The sequence below is a fragment of the Tyto alba genome, unplaced genomic scaffold (genome assembly GCF_018691265.1).
Source record: "Tyto alba isolate M040663 unplaced genomic scaffold, T.alba_DEE_v4.0 Super-Scaffold_9, whole genome shotgun sequence".
NCBI lineage: Eukaryota > Metazoa > Chordata > Aves > Strigiformes > Tytonidae > Tyto > Tyto alba.
In genome coordinates this window covers 9,123,008-9,146,461 of record NW_024881330.1, presented here as the reverse complement: position 1 = coordinate 9,146,461, position 23,454 = coordinate 9,123,008, and the positions used below count along the sequence as shown (strand labels likewise).

The following is a 23,454-nucleotide window of genomic DNA, read 5'->3' as shown; positions in this document are numbered from 1 at the left end:
ATCTCCCTCCAGAGATTGGCGAGAAGCATGCCAGACATCAATGGATGTACAGATAGGACTGGGAACAGAAACTATGCAATGAGCACGGCACCAACTCCAGCGAGAAAGTCAGTGTACAGACTAAAGATCTATGTACTAGACAGTGTTATATCTAGGGAGACAAAACTTTAAACAGCAAATAAGTCATACTCCACATCAAGGCTCAGGTTTTTTATGTGTGTTAGAGCAGAATTATCCTTTTATATTTTGAATAGCCAGTAACACTTAATACTCAAGTGTGTTGTGTTTTCTTTGTATAAATAGTGGGCTGGAGTGGAAAAAAATCCTCTGAGCACAAAAGTAGGAAACAGCAGAGATACAAGCTAAAGAAAAAAGATTTCATTGCTACAAAGGGATGACATACTCTGAGAAAGATTACTGTACTCCTGGTAAAACATCAAGACACCAGACATTGCAAAGTTACAAATTTATTTGTTTTGAAATAAATACAAATACTTCATTAAGAAACTTTTCTTGATAGACTTTACACAATAGCTTTATTCTTTCTGGAAATTGTCTGTTCTTCCCACAAACCATTATGGATATTCTACACAAGAGCTGAAGTTAGTCAATATAAAGTAACCTAGATGGTGCTCTTCTGAACAATCAATCCCAAAGTATTATCATTTGCTATTTAACTGCTCGGCATTTGAGTTTTCTTGTTTGAGGACTGCGATGCAGCAGGTATGCACTGGAGCTCAGGAAATCCTGTCCCACTACCTATGGAAGGACAAACTTAAGAACACCAAACTGAAAATCTGAGTGGCAGAAAGATAACAAGCCACTAGCATCAAAGAAAGTAACCCAAGATATCAGGAGGCTACCTAAAGATGCAGAACAAGCAGATCATTACATTTATGCAGTCATTAAACACTGTATTTCACAGATAGTGTTGCCACTCCACCACTTTGTGGAATACACTTCTCCGCACCAGTGAGATCTGAGAGTTTCAAATCTACTAATTAGTGGCAGATGAATGTACAGTATCTAATTACATGCCATCCCACAGTTATTCATCTCTCCTGACAAAGAACAGCTGGATCTGGCTTCGCTTACAGAATTCTGAATTTATCACAATTGTGCTGGACACAAAAACTTGAGCTGCAAAGATAAGCTGTCTGAAGGAAAAATCAAGCTGTTTCTGCTTTGCTGGCATGTATGGCTACCCTATTTGTTACAACTACACCAAGATGGGTCCCAAATAGGAAATGCTACCTTGCTTATTAAATTTAAATCCTGTCCTCATTTGGCTAAGCGGGTTTTAGTATCTAGGAGGGGGTGAAGGAAAGGAAGACTGGAACTAAATCTCAAAAAAGTGAAATAAAAAAGCTTAAAGATTTAGTTCGTCTCAAAGTCACATTAAAATTGCCTATTTTAGTAGTATATTATTGTACATAGGAAAACAGGCTTGAATACTAATTAATTAGAAGGCCTATAAATGCACGATACATTAACTTCTCTATCATTTGAAGTCAAGCTATATACAATGAATTCAACTCCAGCTTCAACATGAGGCCATAATACATTTATTTCATTTCCTTTTTTAAAAGCCATCCATAGTAATGATTTTTCTCCCCCTCTGAATCTCATCTCAAATTTTGCCAGTTTACTTCAAGAGAATAAGAGATAAAGGGGCATGTAACAGCTTTGATTTTAAAGGAGGATATTAAGCAAATCTGGTTTGACTCTAAAGTGTTTACAACCACATTAGCTTTTGGCAAGTATCCTTTAGAATTTGGCATCCACTGAAGGAGGGCACAATAGCAGCAACTGTCTGAGTTACAAGAATAACGAGAGAGCAAACGAGATGCTTCTTTTCTTTGGTCCCTGTCAGACCCTGGTGAACAGAGTTCATTCTACAGAATAGTTTGAGATTAATAGCAGTTATGTTTTTGTGATACACAGGGGGCATCCATTACTTTTTCACACTGTGACCACTTTAAACCTCCCACAGCCATCTAACAGGACACTTCCATGGACTTGGGGCTTGATTGTTCAGTGTTGCTTGCTGAGTTCGGCGTCAGCTCGATGCGCGTGTCTGTGTGGGAGCGATTCCTGGCACCATCCCCAGTGTGGGATCGACTCCTTGTCCCCTCCCCAGTGTGAGACCGGCTTCTCGTGCCTTCCCCAGTGTGAGACCGGCTCCTCTGTCCTTCCAAAGAGGTTACACTGGAGCCAGAAGCAGTGCGGGACCTCATCAGCCTGGTCATGCTAGCAGAGGGGACTGGAAGAAGAGTCTTTTGTTAATACCTTGCTTCATGGCTTGGAAGGAAGCCCTTGCCTTCCTCTCCAGCCTTAACCACCCCCTTCAAGGGATCTTCAGGGGAGAAGCCTTCAAGGTTGAATATATACTTTTTATGGTAGCTTCACATGTAGAAGTAGTATGGGCTGAAACTCCAGGCATACAGTTAAGGAGCCCAAATTACTAAAGCAAAATTGGTGGCCAGGGCTGAGGGATTCAAGACAGTTTAATGGAATGTTGCTGTGGCTGCAACAATACAGAGGAAAAGTAACAAGAGTCATACCTCCTGTTACTTTCAGATGTTTAACCTTTACTGGCAGCCCAGGCTAGCAATGCATCTACACAACAGCAGTTGAAAGCATATACATGAAGGACGAGCAGCAAATCAAAGAAGTTTCTGAACTAATGAGGTTTTAAATGATGTGTACAGTATACGAACCCTATCCTGTGATGCAATGAAGGGGCACTATTACAAATATCTGCCTTAAAAATATCAGAAGTAAAGCAAGTATTTGTGGGTATAAGCAGTCTACAAGGCTTTCTACTATTTAGTAATATAATTTAGTTTGAACACCCTTCACCCAGACACCACAGGTGTTTTTTTCCCCCTTGCAAATGTGTGATATTTTCCCTGTTGGATATACACCTGGGATCAGAAGATTCTCTGGGTGCTTAGATGCCTGAATTTTGGTGTCCATAAAACCAATACTTACTGTATCCCATTCCCTGAACAAAGTATTTGAAAGCTTCTGCAAGCTTGGCAGGCTGCAAAAGAAAGACAGTAGTATTGTATGCAGTGCTTAGCAAGTTACATTACAATGTTATAGATGCCCTATCTTAACAGAGGCATCTTAAATATTCTCTGGGTTCTACTGAATAAAAGCTTCATTTACATGAGAATTTTACTGTTCTCCCTAGCTTGCTCCCCTGCCTCATTTTACCAAATGGACACACGAATTTGTGAATGATGTTTCCACATAAATGACTACCAGTTGTCTGTCTAAGCCTGGCCCAAACTTTGCTCAGGCAGTTACTGAGGCAGGTGAGCAAAAGTAAAACAACTGGCCTCGCAAAATATACAAGTCAGTTCATACAGGGTCCGTAATTGAGCAATTCCTCAAATGAAGAACAAATTAAGCTAGTCAGAGCTGATAGTTGTTCATAGGGCAGAAAAGCTCGGCAGGAATATGCAAGAATTGCCTATGACTGACATTCTTGCAATGTGGCACTCACTGTTTTTCCCTGCTGACATTGGCCAAATAGGTCTCACAATCTCAATTACCACACATGTCAATATTCCTATATTTCTTGTGTAATTCTGAGTCAGTGAAAGGAATGGACTCTGTGCAACAGAAACAATGCAAACACTCCTGTGTGGCTTTAAACAAGGCTTTTCCCTCCTCCCACTGTGAAGAGCACACATTGCCTGTACAGGGACTTCTCAGGTAACTACAAACTAATTTTTCTTAAAGTTCATGAACACCAAATTATATTGCTTAGAAATCTGTTTAGATGTTAGATCACATTGTAAAGCTGATTTACAGGCCAGTTTTTTAGTGAAGCAACACTAGAGCATAGGTAAATTTTAACTTTCCCAGCCTGGTCTTATTAGCAGCCCTGGAATTTATGCCTAATGTATTTCAAAAACTCCAGTTCATTCTCAGTGAAGCCAAGTCAGTGTATGCAAGAACACAGTGTTGTTATTTACTGCCTCCCGCTTTCCTGTTCTATACTATAAATAGTCCAAATAAGAATATGTTTTTAAAACACGAATGCTCAAGCCTTAATCCATGTTAGCTTAGCAGACAGGCATAAAATATTACATCCACATTCCTACCTCAGACCTTTACTTGGTTAAGACTTAATTAGTGGAAATAATATCCCCTCCCAATCTTAATTTTGCACTTCATTGCTCTTTAAAGAAAAAAGAAAGCCCAGATGACCAACTGACATCATTATTCGTGAAATCATAACCATCCTTTGGCTGACATTTGGGAACAGCAAGTACCCTACAGGAAAACACCCATTTGTTGCAGTCTGACACGCTGCAGAACAGGATTAGTAGGATTTCCGTCAGCCAAATCCTACCTGTGAAACTTGAGGGAGCCCACCACAGTCAGCCATCTGAAATGGGGATGAGAACAGTCAGTTAATATAATGCCAGAGAAACTCATTTGTGCTCAACTAAAAAGGTCATTTTCAATATATCCTATCTGGCAGAAAAACATTTCCTTTTGTTGCGTGAGTAACATACATGTGGGTGAACACAAAGTAAGCTGTTAAATGTTTATAAAAGCTATGACTGCATCCCAGAAAAACCCAGTGTCTTGACCTTCAAGCAAAGCATCAGCTGGAGCTACAAATAAATGGTTTTTTGCTAGGCAGTGGTTACCAGTTTCTGAGAAACTAACCTATTAGTCCTGGTTACAAATTCAGCTCTGAATTACAATAACGTGACTCAGTATTGACCTGAATGACAAACAGGGGAGAGAACGCACACCTAAGCCTCAGAGGTGAAAGGGAAAAACAATTTGCTGAGATTGTGGATGACAAGCATCAGCTTCACTTGCCAAGGGAAGTAGGGAAAGCCAAATTAGAAAAGCTATCTTGAGTGCATGCAATATTTTTGGAGCATTTCATTTTTCCTGCCACTCCACCCCTCAAAGTCAACCCAACAAAAATAGTCCTGGTTCCAAGGAACACCACAAGCTGAAAAGACTTAAGTTGTAAGTTACAGGAAACCCCAAATCCTATCTAGGATTAGTTAGCAGCAAAACAGGACTGTAGCAGGATCTGGCACTGGTCATATCCCTAGTCTGAGCAAAGGCTGGTCATTGATAGATGATCTGAAATAGTGTCAGGTTTTTTCTTAGGGTGACTGCCATGTCCACACAGTAGGTCAGCAGTACAACTCCTTAATATTAGGAGGAAAAAAAGCATTTTTAAAAAATCATTGTTTATGATGATTTCTCACTGACCAGTTCAATAAAGAGATGTGGTAAAAGTTTCCAGCAGAAGCATGACCAAACGTGTTTCACCATTTGCATGCTATTACACTGATGAATTAAAAGGGAATGAGTAACAAGCTGAAGATCGCATCCATACTCTGAACGCCAAGTATCAGCCAAAGCCTTTGTACAATGTTTTGCTGTTTGGAAGTGCATTGTACTCTTATTTTTTCAAAAAGTTTATAATTTCCAACAGTAAGATGTCCTGGACTGTGTCCTCATAAAAAGGTAGGATGACAAAAGCATGGCTGATTGATAGATCAGCTGTCTAGTCATCCAACACTACTGCTGAGGGACAGGCAAGCACAGGAACAGAGTGAGTTGGTTTGCACTTCCACTCTGCTAACGGCTTTTTTCAAACCTTTTGAAATACCTCAAGATCAACTTTGACAGCTCTCGTCAAATTCATTATGGGTATGTGAAATACTGAAGGTTTCTAGTCTCACCCCTAGTGATTTAAAATGGAGGAGCTGAGAAATTCCCTGTTAACCTTGACAAGGAGCTCCTACTCTCATTTATCCTACTAAAATACTCTTTCTCTGAAGGAACTGCCTTTCCACATCAGAACTGGTTTCTCACTGTGTTCTGGATACTGCAGCACATCACTCTGGTTCTGCTTTTTTCATTGATTCAGTTGATTTTAAATTAGGGGAACATTTACTTAAAAAAAGCACTTTTATTATTACCTTCAGAAGTGTGGTCCTTGTTGGGTCCAGCTTTGAGTTGCATTCGACCTATGTTAAAGAACAGCAGCATAAGGAGTTATACACAAGATTTTAATTATGAACTGATGAATGAAAACATATTAAATACCTTGTTTTCTGGCTTAATACAGACTAAAATGAATATCTTAGGCTTCTGTATAAAGTCTCTATGTATACATATATACATCTTTAAACCCAAGTAGGTCAGTTTACATTTCTGACTATTTTTTCCCATGTACAAACCAAGCCGTGGTTGGGAATTGGAGATTTTTATCTTTTTCTGGGACTCCAGTGGCAACAAGTGTTGTTTATCTTGTGCTTTGGGGTCATCTGGTAGCGTCCCAAGTGGTGAGCAGCCATATGGCCACACGCCAGACTGGGCATGCCCATTAAGGCACAATATTTAAAGTCATCCAGTCATCTGGGGCAAGTTATAATGGTCAAAAAGCAGATCTTAGCTTCCATAGTGACCCAGGGCACAGCTCCAACACCACAGAACAAGTTAAACTACCAGCAGCAGATTCCTCTCTAAAGGAAAATATTTGCGGTTCACTGGAACTGCTGTGGTGATTGTTCCTAACACAGTAGCTATTAAATAATGGTGCACAGACAGAGGGGACAAACAGCAAGGAATTAATGGCATCTCTCCCATGGTCTGAAAGAGGAGAGCCAGCTGGGCTGGATTGATAGCCAGCGAGGTTGCTGTGCGGGCATGAGCTCTGCCAGCCCCGCGCAGCTTTGTGGCTCGCCTGCCCATGGGCACGGTGACAGAGGGAGTGAGATACACACCACGGCATCCACTGCTGGGGAGCTGTCGCCAACCACCAGAAGGACAGGGCATCTGAAAGGAAGCACACAGCAGCAGTGTTATCTCTTTGATCTGGCCCGGACTTGCCCTAAGCTGTATTTTGTGTTACTGGAAGGATGAGACAGCTAAGTGTGAAAATTATTTGGTTTCTATTCCAGACACCTTAAATATACAGCAAATATACTGTATTATCTGCAGATCTACTAACACGGTCTGATATCTTGCCTGAAAATCTGTCCTTTTCCACACCTTGTAGCAATCAGCCTCTCTCAGTGCTCTTATTCCTCCTTGTTTTATAAGAAATAGAATGCGAGCATCAGCAATGTCTCACCCTTATCTCCCCAAGGCTCCTGAGCTCCAACTTTTGGACCTGTCATCCAATTTAACCAGATTGGCAGAGGAGTAGTGTCTCAGTCTCCTGTGTGCTAAACATCAGCAGCTGAGCAGAGAAGGACTTGACAACTGTTACATTGCACAAGCTGCAGCATAAGTGAAATCTATTAGCAGAAGATCTAGCAGATAATTATTCTCATACCTGCTCCATTTTCCTGAATGTTTTAATTTATTTTTTTTCCCCTGTTGTTGTATAGGCACAGCTCAAGTGCAGTCATAGCTATAGTTTCCATTAATAATAGAATGATTTGGGTCACAAGGGACCTTAAAGATCATCTAGTTCCAACTCCCCTGCCATAGGCAGGGACACCTTCCACCATTAACTACAATGTATTTCTGGATGAAGCCAAATACATCTATTTTTCAGGTACATATTTCGCAAGCCCAAGATTGCAGATACAGTGACAGGAACTACTAAACTTTCTCTTTCAGCTAATATGATTGTGAAGTTTGAAGAAGAGAAGTCTTCTTAATGGCGGTCCCTGACTTGCAGTAACCTCTTATCTCCTACATGAAGTTACAAGACTCTTTTCTACCACATTAGCACATTCAGCTACAGCTTTGATATGTATATTCTACACACCCACTGACTACACCTCTTATCTCACAACATATATAGGTGAACCAGTAAGAAATAGAATACTTACTGAAGGGTAACAACATTTATTCCAGGAACAGGACGCTCAATCTCCAGGTCTCGCCGACTGAGAAAAAAAGAAACAGAACAAAGGCTTGATACTAAAGTTTTAGAGACTTCCATATTATTCTATTTTAGAGAAAGCAGACTCACATATGCTAATTTAATCTGATACCTGTTGTAGCCTCCACAAACGATAGAGAGCTACCAGGCGGAACTTTATACTGGGGGAACACAAGTAACACCATCACACAAGTAATACTGTCTCTAAGAGATGGACAGCCTCATAAAACAGTTTCCAGTTAGAAATAAGGTAAATGTATTTACCTGTTGTAAGAGTTGACAAAGAGATGAAGGTTGGTTTGATTCATATCATTAATAATATGCTGACGGTAAGTATGGATCAGGTCATGGTTGCTGTGAATCTCTTCCTACAGAGAAGACAGAATAATTCATAATAGGAGCTATTTTTTGAGAGGACCTGAAGACATGGCACAGCAGTCACATATCAGATTCATATCTACACAGGAGTGCATCTTTAGGGAAGTGACAGCTTCTAGCACCCAGTGGTATCATCCAGAATTAACATTAGCCTCCAATTGAAGTACCATATTTTTCACTTTAAAACCTCAGTATGTTTTATTTTCAAGATCTTAGTTGCAAAGCATGTTGTAGTGCAGATGGTTACAGTCAGACAAGTGCGAGGTTTTAAAACAAAAAAAGATTCAGGGTAAGAAGCTTAAATGTTTCCAGGGTGAAGCAGATGTTGAAAGCTTACAAACATATGTAATGTGGAACTCAATTTCACAATAGTAAATAAAAAGCTTCAAGGACTTCAATCACTAACATTTTCAAAACAGTTTGGTTCTAAAGTCTTTACAGATTAGTTCCTTGTTCTGCTGGAATAGAGTTTTCCACTGCATCTAACAGTTTCACGCACAGCAAAGTAGTCTCAGAAAACAGTACAGCACTTTCCTTTAAAGTAGGCTTGCACTGAAAGGCACCATTAGTACTGATAACCAGCTTTCCCAGAGTTACAAGTGTATTATAATAAAAACCAGTGGGGTAATTCTGCTCAGAACAAGAGCACATATGATGCTTATACTCATGTTTAAGTGTTGGCTGTCTTATGAGGAAGCTGCCCCTACTAGCTGTCATGACTGACATGTACTTGAATTTTCAGAACACAGCAAGCCCTGTGGCAGCATAACACCTCCAAAATACTGGGAACACAAGTATGAATCCTATCTCACAGTTTAACTTCATACTTTGTTGTTTAAATGAAGGCGTCTCTCCTCTCAGCCCCAGGAGGTAGATACAGATGACTGAATACATCCCAGGAATCTTCTGAACATCCTTACCTTTCCAAAAAGATGTGAGATGACCATGTCTGGTAAAGCATTTGTCCAACCTGAAATCTGAACAACAAGTTTATCTAAGTATCTGATATTAAAACAATCCTTGAACAACTGAAAATTTCCAATTACCCATAAGTAGACCAATGGATGTTTCTCTGCTGTCCTTATACGTACAATATCCTGGATTGATATTTTTAACCCTTAATCCAACTAAAACACCATTAGGGATTGTTCACATTTAAGTCGTTCCCATAAGATGTCTTTACTAATGCAGTTATATAGGGAACACACTACTAGTGGTATAGGTAAATATGGAGTCACCCCCTGCAAGAACACCAAGCAAACCAGCCAGATGGATGTCATTTAACCTCACTACCCAGTCTCCTCCCTAAAAACCCACAGACAATACATTGGAGCTGGTACCTAAAGCTTATGTCCCAGAGTATGTGCTCTTGCTTTGGAAGGACAGAAGGATACAGGGCACCCACTGTACTCCTAAGGTCAGCAGCACTTGAGAGGCAGAAGGCAGATACATAAGAATTTAATTACAGTGAGACATTGGGCGAAATAATCCAAATGGATGCGTCTGTACATCTCAATGTAAAGGAGTTAGTAAATATACTTTTAGACCACATTTACAAAAAATAAACTGGCATGCAAAATTATTTTTAAAAAACGAACAACTAAGCCTTGAAAGAATGTTACATCCCAGCTCTGGAAAGTTTTTCCTAGTATTAGAAGGTTGTTATTACATTTAATATCACCCTAGACACTTACAGTGTGTTGATGCTATGTGTGGTTAAAAGATGACACACTAATTTTTGTACTTTTCAGTGTTAATAACAACTGCCATTCACTTAAACTTGACCTTGAATGATACAAAGTGCCTTCCATTAGATTATCCTGAAAAATGTTTTAGCAGGTTAAATCTAAGTGACAAGTAATGTAACATTTATACTTATATATATATATACCGGTTCCAGAAAGATTTTTGAAACCAGTTTTCAGCACCTGGTTTCCCCACATTGCAATCTTTCTTACAACTACAAAAGAATATAGTTTGCAGAAGCTTCTTTGTACGTGAAGATTTTCACTTAAAAGTCTGGTTGTATGGACAATCTGTCCACAGTTACTGTAGCTAATGCCCTTTTGAGTCTTTTTGGCATCTAACAGTCAGCTAGATGAATGAAACCTGGAAGATGTTCTGAACATTTTTGTGCACTAGTTCACATTTTAGACTGTGATGGTAAACAGACCCATGGACAAGAACCAAATATTACACTATACTTGAAGTTTACTTGGAAGTTGTTTCCAAAACTACCTGTGTCTGGGGTTAAACTGTTTTCCCCATCAGTTACTAGCTCTTAAGAATTGTGCATACCCAGTAGCTCCTTTACACCACAAGTATCTGTTTCCTCAAAGCACTTTTATCACTAGCCCTGCAGGAGGTATGTTTGCAAATGGAAGATTAAACCCTAAAGGAATTAGCCTGGGATATTTTGTGTCTGCAGCCATGCCTTGACACACAGGATCGCCCAGCTCCTCATGCTTGACAGGCTTACAGTATGATTTATTTTTCTAACTTAAAGATGTTTACCTTAGTTGCTGCCCAGTCCATCCAACCTTCAGCACAAGGGTTTACATTAATGAGAACTAATCCCTCCACCATCTCTGCATGGTTTAGCTGCAAAAGAAAAGGTTTAAGATTCATTGCATATCCTTTGCAGCTTGACAGTCGGCATAAAGTTTAAATTAGCAAATTATCTCCCGAGAAAGAAGGTGGTAGGTCTAGTTTTATCTTGCACAAAACAAGCATATGTATGGAAAAAAAATTTTCATTAAAGCAGTTCAACTGAGCAGCTGGAGAACATTAAGATTTAACTTCTTCTCCACCCTCAGTTTAAATAGAGAACTCCCATTAAAAAAACCTTCTGCAAATTAACTGGGTAGAGCCCAGGCCTTAAAATGGAAAATCTAGGTCTTCTGGATTAGCTATCCCGCAGATTGTGGTATTTCACTTAAAATCCTAACTGCTTACTTAAATGGGCACGGCAAAGCAGGAATTCTCTGCACACGCTACAGGGGCAATAACATGTTTAGGGAAGCTCCAAAAAACTTACAGCAAATCTAGTTAAGATGTAGGCACCAGCTCCGGTTCCCATTCCTATAACTGTCTTCAGGCTGCACAGCAATAAAACAAAAGAGAAATGAACAGGACAGCACTGAAATAAACCGACATCAGCAGCCTTCCTCTTTCACATAACAATTTGTATCTACAGAAGGGTGGGTCACAGTTTAGGCAAACCACGGACCCTCAGCAATACCACCAGTCTCAGTAAGGAGCTCGATGTAACAGCTGGTTTGTTTTCAGTAGATTTGCAGGAGACTAGTCCTTGTGCCTCACAGGGCAGTGGCAATTCTCACTTATCTTTAAGTAAATATACTGAGTAACCATAGCATTGGTCTGATCCTAGAAGGAAATGGCTACTCTCAGCCAGAAAAACTTACAAGATATAGTCTTGAAATCTGCACTTTAAGTACAAAGCCCCCCCTTCCTCAGGCTCCCCCAGCCCTCTGTGATACAGCTATCCAACTGGGACACTGATTCTTCTCTGACAGGGGGCTGGCAGGCAAACCTCTCATGCTATCCAGCCACTGAGGTGATTAAGTTTAAACTTCATAACCAAACAGGGCAGAGACAAATCAAATATTTACATTAACTGAATTTGGTTTTAAAGCATGATCTTAAAGGTCTTTTCCAACCTAAGTGACTGATTCTACTCTGTGGTTCTAAGGTCTTAGAAAACATGTGGAAGGGAAGACTAGACAAAACCACTCAGGAAGACAGGTCATATAATGCTTTTAGGAAAATACCTGAGAGTTTTCATTCTTATTAGCAATGTTAAATCAAGGCTTTGTAAGTACACTCCAGTTTAACTGATTTTCAAGGTACTGACTTTATGGTAGCATTTTTTTCAGTGCCAGACCAGAATTGGCAGCCCTGTGCCTTACATTAGGTATTTCAACAAACACATCTCAATGTAGTGAGGTAAACTGGTCAAAGGTACTGTAATAGCTGGTTACAACAGCTAAGCAATGTCTAAATTGGAGTGCCAGTCTGAGACTAAATCCCCTACCATCAGTCCAGCCTGTCTGTTCAAGGCTTTCTAATGCTGAATGCCAGGTTTTCTCTGCTTGGTCTGAAAACCCCTTGGAGGTGCCTACCTGCACTCTTTGTTGTGTACCAGGAGCACCAACTCTGCTGAGAAGGTATCTCTCAGCTACAGCTCCTGCTAAAGCTAAGCTTTAAGGGAGGACACAGCTAAACTTGTTACAGGTAAACAGAGGAACACTACCACTAGGTCCTTTGACATCAACAACCTGGCATTTGTACTTGGTAGTAGAAGATAGGGGGTCAGTCTGATCTCCCTAAAGACAGTCAAGCCACTGAAACAAAACAGTAAGTGTCTTCAGATGGGACCACAATTTTTTTTTTTTCTGTTAATCACACAGGAAAACATGGGTTGTTACAGTGGCAAGAACAGATTGTCTGCGCCCTGCCCATGTGAGGGAGATGCATAGAAAATACTGGAGGAAGCCCCTAAATTAGGCACATGGGATTTCACTCAAAGTTGCTTCCTGTTTAAAAGTAAACAGATATTTCAAAAAAGGCCAAAAAATAAGCTCTTTCAGCAAAGGCAAAAGTATTCTTCTGTTATAGATGGATCTAAAAAACAACCACAACTAATTCTAACAAAATGCCAAATAGCCAGACAAAAGCTCCAGGGGCAGCACAGGCAAGTATCTGCTCTGCTCTGTTCTTTTGGTGTGACATGTGGAGAGAGGAATGAGTGAAAGTAAATAAATCTGCACTCACCCAAACTGTTTCAGGATTCCAGGAAGCATTTCTGCCAGCTGATCCATGGAGGGATACACGTAGCTACAACAAATGTGTTGTGGAGTTAATATACCACTTTCCGTAGAGTAGACTGAGATTTTTAGAGACACAGTAGTCACTGTAGATTTAATACCAAATGTGCTCGTTACAAGATCACAGGCAGTATGAGCTGAATTTAAATCAGAAGTAAGAATAAATAAGGCATTTAGCAGAAATATAAGCATAATCTACATGGTACTTTATGTGAGTTATAGGATGTTAGATGTCTGTTTTGCTGGACCAGAATAATGAATTTCTTCCCATGATTAACACTTAAAACTCATTAAAAAGTTTGAACTTGAGAGGTGAGTTTCTAACCGCATTCACTGCATTTGTACTTCTGGTCCACCACAAAAATGTCTCCCTGTGTTGCAGACCATAAACTACAGCAATGAGATCTACATCTTTGGCAAATAATTTGCATGCATGTTTTCAGAGGCACACAAATTACCACACAATAAGTGAGGATATCTTTCTGTTAATATCGACGGGGAAAATCAAGGCATAGGAAGGGCTGTGAGGCTGCTGAGGAATTTCAGTGAAAACTGCTGTCAGTTAATGCTCCTTGTCTTCAGCAGAAGAGAAATAAAATTGAGGGGAATAAATTCTGAGTAAAATCACAACTGAGCAGCACATGGAAAAAAATCCACCCAAAGTAGCTGGAGACCATCTGCCTAGGATATATCCAAATCTCTGCTTCCCATCAGGACTACACCTAATGATTCTCTAGTTTAGTCTCCAAAATAAAACCAAACAAAAGACCAAATAGTGTAAAACTACTTTAAGTTTTCTTCTTGGGAAAGTAACATTGCCATGACAAAAGCTAGTGTCGCTGCAATGGCGATGATTTATCTTGAGCATGCTGGTTCACCCAGCTGAAAGGCTGGGAGAAAAGTGTTTCTTGTGCTGTCATCATGATGTTATTAAGCAGTGGCCTTCACTAGCACAGATTGTGATAGCTGCCAACTCAGAAGTGTTAACACTTGTTCAGGATATGAGGGTTGAGATACTTAAATGCTCATGATTCAACTAAATACAAAGAAAGGGTGACTGAAATGGCTTTGCAGGTTGCTCTGGCAGACAACTGGGCCATTCCAGTTAACACTAGCTAAGAACCTGGCCCATCGTGACCTCCTCAGCATCAGACCAGCTTAAAAATTAAGGAGGGAAATAGACTGGCTCATGCAATAAGTGTACATATAAGCTTCTTAATATCTAGTTCTTACAGAACAACTGTTCCTTGCCTTGTATCCTCCCCTCAGCATACTGGCTGCTCCCTTCCTCAGTCAGGCTGATTCCTATCCAAGGGGCATCTTAAAGTAAACTTGTCTCATTTGAGCTAAATGGGGCAAGCATTTTGGCAGAGAGTGTTCATGGGCACACAAGGTTTCCAAGAGTTAAAGCATCATACATGATACACATTCATATTCTGTAGGGGTACATAACTTTGTTACTGCCCAACAACTTGGATTTTCCAGGTATGTTATCAAGTCTCATTATCAACATCTACCATGCTGCCATTTCATAAAAGACGTTAATTTAGGAAGGACATTATATAGTGGCTAATGCTTATCTTTTTCACAGTAACAATTTAGTTTTATATTTCTATACAGAATGTCATTACAAAACAAGGTAACTTGATATTTAAAAATTGACAGATGTAGACATGTCAAGGAATTGCTTTACAAGCAGTCTAGTTATCAGAGATAAAATACAAAATTACAACCCCAAAGCCTACTGTGAACTGGCACAACTCAGAGCTCCCAGAGCTCCAGCATTTCAAATAGATTGTCAGGATTTAAGTTCAAAAGTCAAGTACTGTGTTTGCTGCAAGTGCTTTTTAATTAAACTACCGATCAGGACTCTTTCCAGAAAGACGTAACTCTGAAAGCATGGGTTGTTTCCCTGATAACTCACCCTGCTTGGAAAGATGGTGCTCCATCCTGCTGACCAGGGGCATCCACATGGCAGACCGCAAAGTGCTGGGTGATCTCCTGCATATCCTCAAAGTTGAAGAGAGGATTGAAGCAAGTTTTATCTTAAGGAAAAGAAAATATGGAATAATTATGCTGAGGGGAAAGAGTAAACTTGCAGCTATAATAAAATAATTTATTAACCAGTCCTGCAGGTTAACAAAAAAATGATTTAATCAGGTGAGCTATGTTATAGCCTGGGAAAAGTGGCAGTCCATTTTTTAAGGAGGAAACACCAGTAAAGCCTTGCTACAAAGCAAACTGCCAATTTTCTTTAATTCCTTGAAGCAAAAACCCTGAACAGCTCTCCCTATGGCCAGCTAAGTTTTATCCATGCTACTTTGGTAACCTGCCAGAAGTATTTGCTTGGTACACCAAAATATAAAAAAAAAAATATTTATGCAAAGTTAATATACTAATAAAGTGCAGTCAGGAGTATTCATCCCAGGATTTGTCTTAGACTAAATTATCCATTTACTTGTCTAGTCATTTTTCCTTGGATTGTGTTGAAACAGATGGAGGAAAAAATATCCAAGGCTGAGATCGTGACTTGTGCTTTTGCCCAAATATTACAAGATAAACATTACATGATCGGCTGCTGCAGGTGGCTCAAGACAAGAGCATCTTTCTGGAATACTCAATGTTATATGCTCCCAACTTTGAGATGATTTTATTTATGATTTTTAAGAAATATTAATATGAGGAGAGGGATATATTTTCCTTCTGGAGTAGAAAGCATGAATTCTGTAGCGCCCTCTGAGAAGCCTAGAAAACAGTTCAGTATTCTCTATGTGTTTCCAAATGTCCTCACGCTACAACATGCAAGCAGAATCATTGCAGAATATAAGACATTTTTTGCTAAAAATCAGCTTTAGGACAATAAGCATGTTTGGGAAAAGGTTCTTGCCTTTTCAAAAAGAGAGTAGATTTATTCACCATAAAGATAGACTTTGTAACTCTACAATGAAAAAAAGTGTAATCTGAATCCCATCTTTGAATAAAACTCTTCCCTGATCCACTGAAAATCCAGAATAGAGTAAGGCAGTTCCAAAAAAGACGGGCAAGAAAACTGGTTTTCTTATGAATAATACAATCCCCTCAGTAATATCTAGTCTTTAAAGATTAGCAGGTGTTTGAAAATATTGATAACTGATTAAGAAACAGGAAACTGTGAAACAACAGTACTAATGAACAAATTAGGGCAGATCTGGATATTAGAACATTATATTCTTGGACATGACATATAAAAGGCACTTAAAGTTATTTTCTTATTACAGGCTAAGGACACAATGCCAGCATTCATTTTGTCATCCTGATTTGACATGTAAGTCATAAATCCACAGCAGTATAAGACTGGCTATCAGACAGGAACTTAAGACAAGGCACCAGCAATGTTGTCAGTCCTACTGGCAATATACCCTGAAGTCATCACCTACAAATGTTTTTACAGCATTTCTACATGGTAACGATGAGCTACCAGAGATCTTTTGCTTCTTTAAGTGAAGTATTACAATTATTTACTTCACTAAGATAAAAAAAGTCTGAGAATTAAACTTGCTGTAGAAGAGGAATTGGGTACCTGCTAACGGGTTGCAATGGACATAAGCAAGGACCCGAGAAAGGTTTCATATCCATTGCCAATTCTACACCTTTGATTATGGCAGCAGTGTTAAGGAACCAGGCCATACCTGTGCTATTAAATAAAGTCTACTTACGATTTAGCCCGATGTCATGGTAGGTGAGGATAGCTGGCCGGTTCCCTCTGGGAGTCCCGCACATGGTGACATGGACCGAGCCATGCACAGTCTCCACATCTTGCTCCTGGCAAAGATCAGGAGGGGTCTGTGAGTAGATCGTTCAAGTGCTCCACTGGCCACCCACAGCAGCAGACCTCTGACCATGAGCACAGGTCCTGCCCCAGCCCAGGGGTCTCTGCAATCCCCGCCCTAACGCACCCCATTCTCCCCACCCTGGGGGCTATCTGCTAACATTTTATGTTCACCTCTCACCTACTCCAGTCCACAGACAACTACAGTAGCACTTAAACTGCTAGCTCTAACCAGATGCTGAGGGAATAGTTAAATAGTTTTTAGCCTCATTAAAAGGCAGTGTAAGGAAAAAAAAAAAGTAGTTCAGTGCAGTGACACCTAAAATAACAGCTTACAACTATGAGTGGCAGCATTTGCAAGAGTGCAAGCTGCCAAAGGAAAGTACTTCTGTTTTCTAGGAAAGTGACTTTAACTCAGCAAATAACTACTATTCCCCAAAGAAATCAGTATTAAGTAGCCTGTATTTGACAGACGTATCACACTGTGGGGCCTTGTGATTATATTAGCCTTCCAATAAACAGAACCACCACGTGTTAGCTTTATGGCTTGCTATATAGAGACTGAAGCATAAACGCAACCGTTTAAATTTTGCCATAGAGCAGCATAACCACAACACTGTTGTAGTGATTACCAGCGAAACATTAAGTATACTGCTATTATTTGACATAACAGGAGGTTGTTCTATTTAATGACCTTAAATCTAAGGACATCTTTATTATCAAACCAAAGTCCCCCTGAGTACCACCTTATATTTATTGAATGTCTAAGATGTGGCTTGGCTCATACCAACATCCACAACACACAGAACAGTTTTTTGTTTCTTTTGCACTTGAATTTCGGATGGCTATAAACAATGTGTTATTTTGCCAACATGTATAAAGGAAAACACAAAACAGTAATAATTTATTACACTTACATAATAGTCAAGGCAGTATATAGTTAGTAGCCAGTCTTAACATTTCACTAGAATACTTTATTTACTGTACAGGACACATATCCATGTCATTCAGTACAGTGTACTGTCTGCTGCTGTAGGGCTTGCTTGACTTGCTCGGTACAGTAATGTCCAGAGGCAAAGTCCAAGTTAAATTAAAATCTATTAAAAATTACGCTGTAGAAATTGGGACCATACAGCCTGTGAAAACCTTTACAGAGCAAAACCCAAAAGCTCTTCAGACAGTCAGTAATTTGATCTACATCTCCACTCCTTAATTTGATACATGGGATACACCACACATTTTGTTGAAAGTAAGGCAACAACATTCCACATTTCATCTATTTTCCTTGCAATTACACATTTACACCCATTTAAATTTACAATTACAGCAATGGATCAAGTTTCCCTCCCCCCCACCGTGTACACTGGACAAGCTGAGCATCACTGCTGTCTGAACTATGCTCCACTGAAATGCTAATTTTCATCTTTTATGTCTCCTTTGAGATTATTCCTCTGCATACTCACTGCATTATTTAGCAAGTAAGCTGTATCTTCCATATCCAGCACCATCTTTAGGCAAAACAGAGTGATAAATCCAGCAAGCCAGAGTACAGTGGCTGATTTCTACTTTGTCCAAGTAGGAAACTGGGTTATATAGACAAGCTGCTATCCTGCATAGGCTTATGACTCACATAATGCCCAGCTAGAAAAATCAAAACAGACTAATTCATGAGGATGTCATTCTTAAATAGGATTTGAGTCAGGTTTGACCAGGAGAAGCATTTACTTAGAGGTCAGACGTCAAAGATGAACTAAGTCTCTGACACACAATGTACTAAGTGCCAAATTTCAAACCTGGGAATTAGTAGAGTCTTTCCCGTTGCTGTTTCCATCAGGTTTTCATAAGTTTAGCTTCTTTTCATGTTTTCTCAAATGCTAGAACACCCCAAACTTATTCTAAACTTAATAAGAAAGTTGTTTCTTAAAAGCCAGGATTAAAGTTTCCAGTAAAAACACAAAAACCTTTGAGAATTTAGTGTAAAACAGAATGATTCTGCACAAGAAGAACATGGACTTTAAATGTTTGAAATCTAGTATTTTCCAGAGTAGATAAGCAACATTTAGTCTAACATATTCCTACTAATGTCATCTTAACTTTCTTTTTTGGCAGAAAATAGGGTATTGTAGGTATATTCATAATACAATACTCCGGTAAGAGATTTGCAGTAGCAATGGATAACAATTAGTATTTTCCACATTCTACCATCCGGTACTTAAATAATTTTCAATACAAATTGTCAAAATCTATAGCTTGGCAACCTTAACACCAGTAATGAGAGTAAGTGATAGTGTAACAGACCACCTGAAGAGTGTGGAATACTGAAATTATTTCCTCCTCAGAGACTAACAGGCATTTATATCACTGGATTTTTATTGCTAGATCCTTCCAGTAACAGCACTGAAAATCTAGAGCATGTTTTCTTAGGATGTACCACTTTTCAAGATGTGGGAGCTTTCTCTTCTGCACATGAAAAAAATCTGTTCATGGTAGGTAAGTCAGACCCTTGAACCTCCACATCCCACTGACCACCACAGCTAATTCTTCTGGAACTGGAAGCCTGAGTCTAGTTTAAACTCAGTGTCAACTAAAAATAGTTCAGAGATGATAGGCGACTATACTCCTAATTACTGACATAAATCAGTCAGTTTAACAACTGGTTTAATTCCTCATTATCTTCACAGTAAGACTCCTCTAATTCAAGAGGGTTGTGCTATTTTCCATTAGCATGAATTCTTAATGGAAAATACCCAAGGGGTTCTCCTAAAAAACAATCAATTCAAACCAGTTTCTTCAGTGACATCAAACCAACAACTTCACATCCCTACTGAGCCTATTAAAGATCAAGATTTGTCTACGTGATGTATGGATGGATGTTTTCAAAATGCAGAGCACTGAAAACAGATGGTAGCACATCCCAATCAACATCAACATTATAGTAAGAGGCTCTTCAACTGATTTGTATTAAAACACTATCTTGGAAAAAAATCCAAGGTACACTAATCTGATAGAAGGATAAAGACAAACACACCATCTGTTCACATCTCACTTGAACAGAGGTGCAGCCTTATCTTAGTGCCCTAAAAGCACACACAAAATACTTCTGATACATGCAATTTGAGAGGCTATCTTAGTTTGAAGGATCTAAAGTAGATTTTATTTTTGTACTGTTTTATTTTTATTCTTTTATTATTTATAAAAACCTAAAGTAGATTTTATTTTGGGGTCAGGTGACATTTTTTGATGTCTTGTCATGAAGTTAGAAAGGGGAGACAATTTGTAAGTTGATAAAACAAGAGAACTAATTTATTCCTTCCCCCCTATATCCTGGTTAAAGACGACATGGGTTAAGGAACATGTTTGAGCAAATTGTTTTCTGAAGTATAAGAGATGCTATGAAAACACTTTAGATATCCAAAAAGGAAAACCACACACACTGCACATTTTGCTAAAAGCATCGTATTTTCTATTTTAAGTAAAATACTTCATTCCATCAAGATCATTTTAAAGCTTTCAAATATACTTAATCCTCAATTACCATCACATGCTTTTATTTTAATTTAGAATATTATATCTGTTAAATATACCTCTCTTCTCTGCCTCAGAACCACGGGAAAAAGTTTCAGAGCTTTTAAAGAGGATTTCAATAACTTTAAAATATACTATCTCCTAGCAATTTAAAAGTTCATCACCTCACTTAAGAAATTTAACATATTAATACCTGTGTATTCTATTCTTCACATTTTCAATATCTTGAAGTTCAAAAATATTTGAGTATTTAATGTGGTATTAAAATATTGGATTTCAAATCCCCTTTGCTCTGAAGTTTAGAATTTTCCCCCTAGCTTTTTCTACTCTGAAATATTAATTTCAATTCATCTTTTTTTTTTTCTAAAACCCCAACACCCACCTTTCTAGGTATTTTTCTCTTTTTTGTTTGTAAATATTTCTATTTTAAGTTAACAATATTAAGAAAAAGGTTCCCCAATTCAATTTGAGTTGGGTATACTAATAAGTATGGTGACTTTAGATGCAAGTGTAAGTGACTGCTAAGGTGAAAGCCAGTAACACAAACTTTGCTGCAGGAAATGAAGCAGATTGTTGCAATAGTTCTGCCTGGGGATTCTTCCTAGTCTAATTAGCACCAACTCACAGTGCTCTGCAAAAGTACAAAACCACAACCAACCCCATTCCCTTTCTTTAGACCTAAGGGATGAGGAAATTGATGTAACATGCTGCAACACCCCAAACTGCATCCACCAATGCCAGCGGGAAACCCACCTCACCATGCCACAAGGACCAGCTGATTTGTCTCCCACTGCAAGGTGGTTCTTTCCTTCTCCCCTCACAGACAGGAGGAGGGGGAAGGCAGAAATAGCTCTTGCATGCTAGTGGACATAGATGGCTATGAGCCATGAATCGCAAGGGACAAACTCATCTCTGCCACCTACAGCTGCTGCACAGCTCAGGAAGTTTTGCTTGGTTATTGCGGAAGCAGTCTCCTGATGGACTGCTCACTTCTGAAACAAAAAGCTAAGAATACATACAGTGACGAGGAGCCCAGTCTCTATTAGTTCCAATGGTACCAAGCTAGAGATTAGGCAAACACATCAAACTGGAAATACAATGAAAATGTTTGGCATTAAGCCAAAATAAAGCAGCACAGGGCACACTGCCCTGCACCAGTTTACTAATTGAGCTAAAACAGGCTTGGTCAGGAACACTCCTTCTTGGAAGGCAGCAGAACTTCACTTAAATTTTCAGGTGGGTGCCACAGGCAGACAGACATACACAGTGATGACTAGAGGTAGCTAAGAGCTGTCAGTTTTCCCATCTCCTGTTTTAGCCATGCCTTGGTAACTTCATGAAAGCACTCCTCCAGAAAACAACCACATACATGTCTTGCAACGTGTGACTTCAGAAGGGCAATATTGCATGCACTATACAGTGGCTTACTTCAAAAACAGAAAAGTATGTTTAACTCAAGCCTGTCTAAAACAGCATGTCTATTCTTTCCAGATATGAGTAACTAGATAAAATTTATTCTTGGAAGAAAACACCTCACAGGCAGTCACTACTTTTTAGTAGTGGCAGAAAAATTTATTGACAAACACTTCATAATTTGTCCCCAAAACAGAGCAAGTTGCAAATGTGGACACCCACATCCATACACAGACACTAAATAAGAAGCTCCATGCTGCCAAGTGCTGATCCCCTCCTTTCCTTGGCCAGGTCCATCCTCCTTCCAAGAGTGGCTCATGGGACAGGTTGCTTCTTAAGGGCACACATGACTTTCAGTATCAGTCCTGAGTGACCTGGGTCCTCCAGGGCCACAGATGAACTTCTCTAATGAACTAAACAGTAGTCTCTCTCACAAGAGCTTGAGATCACCTCTTTCATAAATCAATCACTGAAGAACTTAAAGACACAATAAGCAGGGTACTTGTGGTTTTAAGGATCAAAGCTAAACTTCCTTTGCAGCAGCAGTTCCTAACACAACAGATTGAGACTGTTTTTCCACATTTTTCCTTCCTGAACTAGAACATCCAAAGATTAAACTCTAACAAAGAAAGATCATTAAAAAAGTAAGAGCTGGCAGAACAGGGCTAAATGACAACCACCACTGCTCTAGATTAACAACAGTTAATCCAAAACATGGGGAAGAAAACTCAAAAAGATTAAAAGAATTCGATCTTGCAAGTTAAATGTACATATACACAGTTTACAAGCCAAGCAAATTTATTCTAAGAATATAAATAAAATACAGGTCGCTTCTGGATTCTTAATCAAAATACTGCAGTATTGCTGGTTAGTGGACTTAATCTGAGTTTCAGATTTATTCAGTCCAAGTGATCAATCTGGACCCAAAGGGAAAGCTTCTCCCATGCTGTGAACAATCCTGCAGGAAGTCAGTGACAACTTTAACTTACATTTATCTAGACTTTGAGCAGTGGATTTCATCTTTAGAAAGGATGACAGTGAAGATGCAGAATTAGTGTAAACTAGAGTTTTGCTATCTAAGAATCACTGAAAGATGGAAAAGATGTTTGAGATAACTGTCTCCCTTGGTTTCCAGGGAAAAAACTGAGTTTGTGCTTGATTTTTAACCAATTTGCACAAAGTCAAATAAAAATATAGACAGGTGCAATTAAAGTGCAACATGCCAGAGTTATTTCCTTCAAGGACCTCAGCCTGAACATTAAAGAGACTATAACAATTTAATAACTCAATCCCTGTACAGTCTACCTCCCTCCGTACAGCCCTTGATTAAAAAAAGCCACTCAGCAAGCCTCTCTTCCCAACTCATTCTCCTTGTCCTCAGTGATGGGAATTCACTGCTCACTCTTTTTATCAAGGCAGGTGCTCCCTGGTCTGCCTTCCAGTTCAACCCAGCCTGACTGACAGCCAAGCATCTCCTTAGTCAGCTTAGGAACCAGCAAGGACAAGCTTCTCAGTCAGAAGCCTAAATGGCAATACAATAATATACAAAGGGAGCTAAGAGTTAAAGTCACCTTTCAAAAGCATGACAC

General features: G+C 39.3%; 1 protein-coding gene across 4 annotated transcripts in view; it reads right to left on the bottom strand.

Moving 5' to 3' along the window:
* Positions 1-451: 451 nt before the first annotated feature.
* NDRG1 (N-myc downstream regulated 1) overlaps positions 452-23,454 on the bottom strand; it is a 39,675-nt gene continuing 16,672 nt past the window's right edge. For 3 of the 4 annotated variants that reach the window (XM_042786085.1, XM_009973511.3, XM_033011786.2), the window contains exons 4-16: positions 16,815-16,920; positions 15,044-15,164; positions 13,067-13,129; positions 11,310-11,370; positions 10,787-10,873; positions 9,193-9,249; positions 8,159-8,262; positions 7,842-7,898; positions 6,783-6,834; positions 5,976-6,023; positions 4,370-4,405; positions 2,995-3,046; positions 452-2,263 (exon numbers count right to left, since the gene is read on the bottom strand). In XM_042786085.1, coding sequence (XP_042642019.1) covers positions 1,998-2,263; positions 2,995-3,046; positions 4,370-4,405; positions 5,976-6,023; positions 6,783-6,834; positions 7,842-7,898; positions 8,159-8,262; positions 9,193-9,249; positions 10,787-10,873; positions 11,310-11,370; positions 13,067-13,129; positions 15,044-15,164; positions 16,815-16,920 — 1,110 coding nt within the window. In that variant the 3' untranslated portion in view covers positions 452-1,997. Of the gene's footprint in view, positions 2,264-2,994; positions 3,047-4,369; positions 4,406-5,975; positions 6,024-6,782; positions 6,835-7,841; positions 7,899-8,158; positions 8,263-9,192; positions 9,250-10,786; positions 10,874-11,309; positions 11,371-13,066; positions 13,130-15,043; positions 15,165-16,814; positions 16,921-18,390; positions 18,516-23,454 lie in introns of those variants that run through there. The other variant, XM_033011788.2, reaches the window with a different exon arrangement.